The sequence below is a fragment of the Rhopalosiphum padi genome, chromosome 3, assembly GCF_020882245.1.
Source record: "Rhopalosiphum padi isolate XX-2018 chromosome 3, ASM2088224v1, whole genome shotgun sequence".
Taxonomy (NCBI): Eukaryota; Metazoa; Arthropoda; class Insecta; order Hemiptera; family Aphididae; genus Rhopalosiphum; species Rhopalosiphum padi.
In genome coordinates, this window is record NC_083599.1 from 70,395,839 (window position 1) to 70,407,282 (window position 11,444).

General features: G+C 26.6%; 2 protein-coding genes across 3 annotated transcripts in view; one reads left to right on the forward strand and one right to left on the reverse strand.

Moving 5' to 3' along the window:
• Window positions 1-7,815, reverse strand: part of LOC132926658 (very-long-chain 3-oxoacyl-CoA reductase-like) — a 33,331-nt gene extending 25,516 nt beyond the window's left edge. Inside the window, exon 1 of one of the 2 annotated variants that reach the window (XM_060991033.1) lies at window positions 7,543-7,605. In XM_060991033.1, coding sequence (XP_060847016.1) covers window positions 7,543-7,590 — 48 coding nt within the window. In that variant the 5' untranslated portion in view covers window positions 7,591-7,605. Of the gene's footprint in view, window positions 1-7,542 lie in introns of both variants that reach the window. The other variant, XM_060991031.1, reaches the window with a different exon arrangement.
• LOC132923874 (protein PF3D7_1417600-like) lies at window positions 962-2,796 on the forward strand. The gene is made up of 2 exons (XM_060987854.1): window positions 962-1,300; window positions 1,357-2,796. Exons 1-2 carry the CDS (start codon window positions 962-964, stop codon window positions 2,794-2,796), a joined length of 1,779 nt encoding a protein of 592 aa, XP_060843837.1.
• Window positions 7,816-11,444: the final 3,629 nt, after the last annotated feature.

An 11,444-nucleotide genomic window follows, 5' to 3' on the forward strand; every position in this document is an offset into this window, starting at 1 on the left:
TTAAACCTTTCACCTTACTGAATCATGTTCCATAATGAGTCAAATAAGCGGCAACTACTGTATCATACTATTTTTTAAATTTTCTAACTGTAAAAAAATCAGATAATACAAATATTTTAGGCAATAACCACCGTGCTTAATAAATTATTATTTTAATTCATCTATAAGTTCACTATAATTAATTTCATGTTCATCGTATGTTCATTGTTGATTTTGAAACATGAATAATATGAATATATCAATGGTAACAATTTAAATATGTTATCTATGGCATTAATTGTTAATGATTTTTTCCAATTGTATTTAATCATTGACAGAAAATCAAAAAGTTATTGAATCGTAATCTTGTTTTATAACGCAATACTATATAGGTATAATACACTTTAAATATGTGACCAGGTAACCGGGAAACCTTCTACTCTCGCATGATTATACATTTAACTGTTATGTTGGCATAAGAAAATTTCAAAATAAGTACTTATAGGAAATGAAAATTTTAACGAAGGTATGTTAGTGTTACCTAACTAAATTTTCTGCATTATTGACGAAAAATTAAATAATTAAATGTGCATAAAATAAATTGTTTATATGAAACATTGTGTCAAATGGAAATGAACAATATATTTTATTGTGATGTTAAATTATACGTCCATTTAATAAACGAAAACATTTTTTAATTGTATGCTTAGGTAGAGATAAATAAATTATTCTGTAATAATATATTGTCATCGATTTATAATCTCTTTATTTCTCAATCGCTTAGGTGCCTACTTAAAAAAATACAGCAGGTTAGTTTAAAATTAAATTAAAAGGCTGTTAAAAAATAAATATTGATTGGCTTAATAACATTATAGTTCTGATAAACTATAACTACCAGTATCTAAAGTAAATACCAATAAACTAAATACGTGTGGAATACATTAATTTTTTTAATACATTTAATGAAAAAAAAAACACTTAAATGTGGTTAAATAGCTTATTTTTTAAAACAAAAATTAATGAAGACGAGAACACAATTCAGCAAAGTGTTAATGAAAATACGATAAACGAGGAAACAAACGAAATTTCATTGAAAAACGATAAGGAGCCAATAATTAAAACTGATTTGGAAAAACGGGTTGAAGACGTAAAAATAATACACGAAAATACACAAGCATTACAAAATAAACAAGATTTGAATTTAAACTGCCATAGCATTACAGACATTAAAAACCATGAAGAAATAAATAATTGTAAAATAGCAGAAGTTCTAAGAATTATACCAATTATAGAAAAAAATCTACAAACACTAACTGACAAAGTAAATATAAATCGATTTGTTAATAAAAAATGTTAATGCTATTTGGATTATTGTAGGTATTTTGTCTATCTGGCTTACTTGACATAAAACAGCTGAATACCAAAGTAGAAACTGACCACAATACTATTTCAAACAATACTAATATAAATATTGCTTCAAACTCTGTAAATAAATTGAACGGTATGGAGAATAAAACGACACCAAAAATGAAAAAAACAACACTGGGAAAAATTTCCAAAAAAAATAAGGAAATGACTAGTAATAAACAAAAAGTAATAAATAAAAAAAATAAAACTAATAAAAAGAATAAACCTGAAACAAATCCTACCGAAATTATTAAACAAAATGAACGAGTAACAATAAATACCGAAAATTTACCTGAAAGTGTTAAGTCCGATAACCAATTAACCAATTTAGATGGGCGATTAGAATGCTTTTTTACAAAAATACAGTCAGCATTGGCGCAATTTAAAATCGATCAAGTAAACGAAAAATCGGATATTATGGTTCATCTATCCGGATTAGAAAATAAAATGAACAAAAACGAAATGAACATAGATAAATTAATGTGTAATGTCGAACAGTTAAGTAAAAACGACGAACACGTAGTTATGAAAAGCAATCCAAATAATACGGAAAAAGAAAATAAACAAGAACTACAAAAAAGTATAAACGATATTAAAATGTGTATTGATTACCTAATACAACCTGATATACCACAAACTCAACAGTGTATGACTACAGATACTCCAAACACAAACATAAATATTAATAGCGCGTGTAATTCGAAGCGGTGTGTTTGCAAATTAATAGACAATACTAATGCTGATAATTTACAGATTATAAATTCACACGATGGTAACAATCAAATAAAGTACGGTGATATCATTTTATGCGAGTTTTTAAAAGCAAAGCTAACTTTGGAAATGATTAAACGGAGTGAGCATCAACAAATATTACAGGTAAATCAATTTTCGAATCAAATGGCCGACAAAAAAAATAGCAATTTATCAATATGTTTTAAAAACACAAACCACCTAAAAAATGATTGTGTCCAAAAACAAAATGTAGAACAAAATATTTGCCAGTTACCCTTATGTTCAAAGCCATCCGTCCATCATTTTTTTAAAAATGGTGTTGAAAACGTCACTAAATCAAACCAAATAATATCTTCTTGTGAAAAAAACCAAATTTGTGATTTTCTTTCGTCTCAACCAATCCCAGAATGGATAAGACGGACTCAGAATCTCGTTGTGTCAGACAATCCATGTGGAAACGACGCTAAGTTCCCACAAACAAATTGCAATTCAAATGCTAGTAAGTGTTACAATGCTGAACGAATAGTAAAAGAAAGTTGTGGCAATGATAATACAGACGATACAGTTTACGAAATTACACAAAAACAAATTTTTCCAGAAAAAAATAATAAGGACTGTACAGTCAAACACAATTCACGACCATGTAATAGCCTTGACAAAAATCCTTGGACCGTGTAAATAATTCTTTGCTATAAAATAAATATACTGTAAAACTAAATTTATTAATTTTTATTATTATTGTTAAAGAAAAACGGACTTGAAACTTTGATATATTTATAGGTAAATTGTTACAAAAATAACAACATACTTTATATCATATCACTATATGAGACAATAAGTTTAACATAATTTTAATTTTTAATACAAACAAATACATTTAAATATTTAATGCCTATATATTGTAAAATAATAAATTACGATAATGTTGATAGGTTCGTCTTTAGAGCAATGATACGATCATAATTTATTGAAACAGAAAAGTAATATGAATTGTTAATTAATAATTCCACATATATCAAGGGGAGAAGTTCATTAAGTTTTTAGGTGCTAAAAGGGAATTATATAGGGTAAAAAATATATTAATTTATAAGGATTTTGAAAATATTCAAACACAAAAATATCAAAAATGAATAACGCTTAAAATTATTATAATTGATTCGTTTGATCCGATAACGGATAAAGTAATCGTTTCGTCTATCCATAATTTTAGAATTTTCTGAGACAAAAGAAAATCACAGATTTGGGCTCTTTTCATAAACGGATACCTTTTAAATTGGTTAATACATTGGAATTGTCTATAGAAAAAAACTATAAAATGTAACTATACTATACTTATATTACTATACTTATTTTTTTATAATAACGATTGTTTAATAATATTTATAAAACTAAAACCTATATATTTATTTTAGAAAAAATAATAACATTTATAAATAATATAGCTAAAATTATTGTAATTCATTTTGTTTTCTTAAAAAAATGTTTTAATTATAATAAATAATAATATTATATCATAATTATTATGATAATAAAAACTTTACTTATAATATACAATATTGTTATTTATAATAAGTAAATAAGTAATAATATCGTTAGGATATTGTTATCTGTTTTATTGATGTTATTTATAAAGCATTATAAATTATTGTTTTTACTTATAAATATAAAATATAATATGGATACATTCAAATAATTTGGCTATTATTGACGCAGAAATTTATAATATATCTCTATGCATATATACATTAAACATGATTAATCTCTAAGTTATAATATTTAATAATTATTATATTATAAACAGTGTCATCCGTTATCAGTCATCGCACTGCATAATATTATGTGTCTCAGAGTTTGAACGAAAAGGTGTCTTAATGAATAACATTTTTAACACACGAGTTGTGTCGGAAAGACGGACGACCTGCGTGATTAGTGATAAGTGATAACCTACCCAACCAGACACATCGGACTAATCGACGACCCGGCGTCTATACAATTATTATATTCAGAAAAATATTTTTCAATTCGTATAATATTATCTTAAATGCAACTCTCAATTTTACAATAATGTAACGTTAATCCGTCATCATCTGAATGAAGGATGTTTATAGGTATTATACCCTACATAGGCTCGTGTATTGCAGGCTTTATTGTATGGTGCAGTAGGACATTAATTTTATTGTGCTGTAGAAAATATATAATGTACTGTTGAGTGTTGACTAGACAAATATTTTTGATTTTTTTGTATTGTCTAATTACTATAGGTAGTAACATATGAATTATATTTATAAATAATTTTTTTTTCAAAATTCACCTTACTTTAGTATTACTAAAAAAAATAATTTTAAATCCATTTCCTAATCAACCTAGAAAAGAGAATAAGGAATTTAAATATGTTTTTAAAATTAAAATCGGACTTTTGTTACTGGGTGAACTTTTCTTTCGTTTATTGGTCTAAAAGCACGAAAAAATGACGATAAAACGACCCGCTTTCAACAGCCTTAAACAAACTTACTACAGAGATGTTGATTGTTTACAGCTATATTTATTTATTGTTTTGCTCGCTACTTGACCGTTTAGATGTTTTTATTCACGTGTATTTACAGTAGGATCTCGATAATCGATTATCGAGACCCTACAGGCTACAGTAATAAGTAATAACTAATAAGTTATAAGAGTACATAGTTGCTAGTAGGTATCTTATGTGTTATTATAACACTGAGTATTCAAATACTGGCGACGATTACCAACTTTCATTTTTAGTTACAAAAAACTAGATATGATGCATATTTGCTTTTTAAAATGTTTTCTATTTATAATTTATTTAATATAATACGTAACGCTAAAAGAAAAATAACCTTTTGAGGCTTTTCGGAAGTCATTCAGCTAAAATGTATTATTCTTATTCAATATTATGCCAAATATAGACTATGGTCTATGATAGTAATGGTAGGTATAACTCTTTACTCTTCAGTCAGTTTATTTAAAATCCATGGTGACATAAGACATGACTTTGAAATTAAAATAGAGTAAAATTTACTATTTAGAATAGTACGCACTTTAAATAATTCATTTTTTAAAGACATATATATATATACGAAATATAGGCACATTTTTTTTTTTTTTTTTTTGAGAGTGAGGTTGTAGTGAAAAGTCCCTAGGGATTTATTATTTGTGCAGCTGAAAAAATCTTTATACCTTATAAGTTATAATAAAGCTTGGTGTATTGTTCTGAACCTCTAAATGGCATCGAAATTAATATTATATGGTTTAATTTATACCGAATATTGAACACTATACCGATCGACATTTTTAGTAGTGTGACGTTGCAAACGGCCAGTATTGGCCTAACATATAAGAACAGAATCTGAGTAAATCTACTCGTGGTAAAAGTATAAATGTTATTTTATTTAATCAATTTGTAAAATTATTCCAAAAAACTAACTATTCTGGGGAATTCAGTAATTGTATTGCGTTAAATCTGTATACAATCGAGTCCAACTTGTGAACTTGTCGCTTCCGAACGTATCCATTAAACGGAGTAAGTACAACAGTGTTAGATCGTGTGACAGTGTAAAGTCAGGTTTTCACTATACCGCGTGGTACAACATTGTAGTATTATTCGACTTTGTTACGTACACACGCGTAATGAATGTCGCAGGAACGTACACGATAATAAGGTGTAAACGCGTACTGTGTAGTGTACGTGTACGGGACTTAAACATTATTAGATTTAGATACCTAGTTATTACCGGTAATCGAAGAAAACGATTATTATTTTATAAATATATAATATTATTTTTAGTTGTATACTGTATAGGATAGGTCAATGGCGATTATGATACAGGTAAATTATTATAACATTATGAACTATGATTAATATGTTACACGCACATTATGCATACGTATAATAGATACACGAATGGCTGTGCACAGAAAACAGTTGTTTATATGTATAATATATAATATGTATGCGTTCTGATAACACGCGGTGAACGAACCGACGACCTAGCGAATAGCAACCCGTTTGGCCTTTGCCGTTTTGCCGAGACTTACCGTGTTCGTTTTCCATTAAAATTAACACGGCCGCCGGGTGCGCCGCAAACAAACGCGTTCGACATTAAAAATAAAATATCATTGAAATAACGTCATTCATTAACTAAGTGTACTTGTACGAATAATATGATTATTGTAAATGTGCGATGGTCGCAGCGACATAAAATCACGGTTGCGACGAAGACGTGTTAAAAGCCGAATAAAATCGCGACGACGATGATAATTGATAAATAATAACATTGCAATAAAATTACGATAAATATTAATTTATTTGACATTGCGGATACATATTATATAGGTAAGACGCGCGTGAGGCTCGGTCAAAATCACACGTCACCGGGTCATTGTAATAAAGACTGAAATATAATATCGACAATAATCAACTGACGGTTATTTCAAGCGAATTCGAGTCTTCGAGTGTATTTTATAATATATTTAAATATTTATATTATGATTTAGGTCGTCGGAGAAGCTAATAAGAAATACAATATCAGTGATTTCGCGCGACGACCAATTTTATAAATAGTAAATAGAAGTGTAGCATATTTGTACCTCAAAAGTTATGGACATTAAACTCAAAATAAAAAAAATCATATCAAGTCACTACAAACAGTACAAACACTTAAGTACTAACCGAATGCCGAATATTTCTCAACATCAGAACAAGTCTCAATCTTCCCGAATCATTAGCCAAAATATTACATAATCACCACCCTTACAACACTATCGAATTCATAACAGTTGCCAAACTTTAATCCAAAATATAAAAACATTTAATTAAAATATATTATCATGTAATAAAAAATCATTTGTAAACTCAATGGCCTATATGCCGCCCTCAATTAATAATAATAAAAAAAAAAAAACCATAACACCCTGATTTATATATGGTTTATTGCACTGTATGGAAAAATACATTTAGAAATTCTGCAATTTCAAAATGTAAATGAATTGATAATATAAAATTGTTAAGTATGTTATATTTATACATAATTTCCAAATAAAGTTCTATGTAGCTCACTAGCTCGATAACATTCAAATAATTGATAGTAAAAACTAAAATCCAATAATGCAATAATGTAATATAAAAACCATGTATATATATATGAATATTATTCGTTGAAATTACTAAATTAGAAACGTATATTCAATTGTCTCGTTAATTGATATAGGAACTAGAGGTAATAATTATTATTTTCCTATACATTTGCGGTACATAGATTCAAGATTTCCTATTGTTATTATTAAAAGTCATAATGCTTAACAGTACTACAGGTGGAAAGCTGAAAACTCTGTATGTATGAGTATATTAGTTTATTCAATCGTAATATTAAAGCTTTGTATGTTTTTAATTCACACAATTACACCTACCTTGAACGTCCAATTAGTAACTTTCTTCAGCTTCCGACTTATGGTCATTCAATATCTTTAATTTCTGTTAGCTTCGTTTATTAAATTATTGGTTGACATGTACACTACAGTTTTTTTTAACACAACACAACGCTAACTTATATCTGTAGAAACAAGATTTCTACTAACATGATATTTAAAATAACAAAAAGCTACAATTTTTTTTGTTGCTTGAAATGGTTATATTAAATGCCATTATAATATAATATAGAAGTAGGTACTCACAAGTCACAACTCATGTACTGACACAAAAACATAACTGATACATACATTTCGATATGTTATCATCTTTATCGATTGGGTTTTTCCAATTTCGATTAGTACAACCAACAACAAAATATAATTTTAGCTTTTATAGTTACCCGATAAATGGCAACGTTGCACGATTTTCAATTGATTTAAATCCGTCGCATCTGGACTACGATAAACGGGTTAATAGGTAAATAGGTATTTCATAGAAATATAATACAGAGTAATGTCAGGTACTATACAATATACACATAGACGTATAGTTGTGCAGGTCACCGTCACTTCGATGACGGTGTCTTAAATGTTTTAATAATTATTATTATTATCTCTGTTTTACTTACAAGTATCAACTGAATACATTCAAAATGCGTAATAGGTGCTCAGTCGAATTTAATTTGACCTAAACGATTGGCATTTCGATTTATTATTTATTACTTATTGGGTACTAAGACTTAAGACATCAAGCATTAAAAATCTATTAATATGTATGCAATAATGTCCTAACAAAACATAGTTAATACACTCTAAAAATATACATATACATAAAAATATTAAGTTTTATTTTAATTTTAATTAATTTTCTTTATTAATTATTTTTAATGTAAATCGACATATTTTTTGATTATGTTCAAATTGTATTAATATTATTATTAATATTTTAAATGGATACACGTGTATTTTAAATTTTAAAAACAAGCTATATTATGAGTGAAGTAAGAGCACTATGCAATATAAAGCTTATATAAATTATAATATCGTGCTATTATTAGTATAAATTGTAAATATTTAAAAAATCAATTTAAAAAAAAATCGTGTAAAGCCGTTCACATTTTTATGAGTGATTAAAAAGTTTAAAGTTACGAAATTGGATATTTAAATGATAAATAACGGTTTTAGTTATTTTGTTGTAATTCAAAAAACTATTTTTCGACGTGACTTAAAACTTTTTTCAACGACTCGACGGATATATTGCTCCATAATCATCTGTAATGACTTATTAAAAACTTATTTAATAACAACTAGTAATAGTAATATTATATTTTTTTTGAAAAAAATAGTTCAACCTATATTATTACGAAAAAAAATACATTTCTGATAGACAATAGTAATATAAATATATTATTTATTAATATTATATATATTATATTATTTATATATTATAAAATATAATAAGAAGGATTTTAAGATTATTGTATAAATTATTTTACTGCGTTATACCTATCATTATATATTATTTTATATTTTGTTTTTATATTCAAATTTAGAATTTCATCTGGATATAATATTTTATAAGGTTATTATAATTTATATTAATATAATATGCGATTAAACATCCATTTTTAATTTTAAATAATTATTCATGGATTTTCAAAAATTTCAGAATAAATAATCAATTATTTTTCAATATGCCATCTATAATTTTGTGTCATATTATTTCATCTTCATTTATTCACACAATAATATCTTAATATTGCTTTAAAAAGAATATTAAATATTTTATTTTAACGGTCTAAAAGTTAAATCAAAAAATAAATTATTTAAACATTAAATAAACATTTATGGGTAAGAATGCGTGAATAATTCAAACACATATTTGAGATTTTCAGCTAAAGATTTATTTATTGGAGAGTATGCGTAATATTATGAGATATTATTACCTCGCATACCACACCAGGAATTACTTTAGAGTATTATAATATTTAAAATATATTTATTTATTATAAAACACTTCACATTGCAGCACGGTGTATAATAAATATGATTTCAAAAAGACAAAAACTATGTCCCTTCATATACCCTGCAATTACGTATGAATGTATATGATATGGAAATACATAGTATATTATTATATATATAGGTAATAGGAATGCAAAGCCATTCGTCGGAGTCTTAGGACTCGGGTAAAATAAAACTTTGAAGTACCTATGGTATTTATTCTCTTTGTTACTTTATAGTCAGAAACATTTTTCATAATTTTCTGTTTACATACAGGATTACAGGAAACAGGAAATACATTCCAACAAGATTTGAAGGTATTTTGTATCTGCAGAATCGTTCGACATTAATGAACGTCAATTTTTTACCTCAGACATAATCTTCTGATTTCCATTACCGGAAATATAATATATTGCATTTATACTATATAATATTATATACATAATATATAAATATACGAATACATAAAATACACCAACAACTATAAAATTACGCTATTTTGCATTTTATAGTCGAATCGATGGTAAACTGTACTCACGCCTGTGTGTATAACTATTTATTTACAAATAAAATGTCAAGATTAAAAATAATAAACGATGACCGTGCAGCATAGACAGATGAATGATATTATAAATCTACAATATTATCATTCATTAATACACCATTATTATTGATGTATATCATTCAAGGTCAGATGCATAAAATTTTATATTTTTAACAAATTTGATCAAGTCGGTTAATAACAAAGTTATCAAAAAATGCAAAATTACATGTATTTCACTCATTAATTAGATATACCTAAGTAACGTTATTTTAGTATTTTATTAAATACTATTAGTAATGTTGGAAATTAAATTAAATTAAAGTATTATTTATAACTATATTTCGTTATTTTCTACGTAACTCAAAAAAAAAACACAAGTTTTTCAATTAAAAATTGAATCGAATACACATCAGTTGGCAGTTGCTCTCTACATGTTTGCTTATAAATACATAACATCATCAGAATTTAAGCTTCGTGACCATCAACATTAACTCGTATTGGTAATGTTATAATAAATACTCTATGTATTCAATACAAATAGCAAACACAATATGTCCACGCGCAAACAATCCACCCATGTAAAATACGTAGATAATATTGTAGTAGAAAATAATTTCCTCGTTGCAGTATGTAATATAATTTTAATAATAACCGCAAACGGTGACGTCTAAACCAGTTCAGGCGGAAAAAAATTGAAGCGTGTTCGCGTCGTTCGCGGAAGACGCCATTCTCATATATTTAGTTTACGTGTTGAGTTATTCTATTTTTATCTCCATCCTATTATTATTTAAATAGTAATAATTTAATTTTTAATAACAATCTTACTAAGTGTAATGTGTACAAACAACAATAATATTATTATTATCTACCTATATTGGTAACGTCGGGAACTCAGGACCGTATTTTGATTTCGCAATACGTGAAAGCGCGAATAATTGCGGAGGCGTAAGAAAACTCAATTCATTTTCCGTTTCGATTATACTTATGAAATATTGTCACATTTAATTGTATATGGGTCATTTGTGTGTTGATAATTCTATAGGTTCTATATAATAATATAATAGTATACTCCATTCAACCGTTCAAATCCAATTATACAGGTATGGTTAGAGGACTGTTTGGAGGCATTATTCTAGCACTTATACTTTTGTCCCTGTCACCAGAGGGGATGATGTACCGGGATTTAGACGAGAAGAGAAAATTTTTAAAATCACAACAATTTGTATTATCTTAGTATTTTATGATAACATAGAAAAGAGTTCTATAAGCACATGTATAAATTAAAAACAGTATTGTATTAATAAGTAAAGGTGTGAAAAAGTTAATGAAAATGAACACAAAATTGCTATGTTAG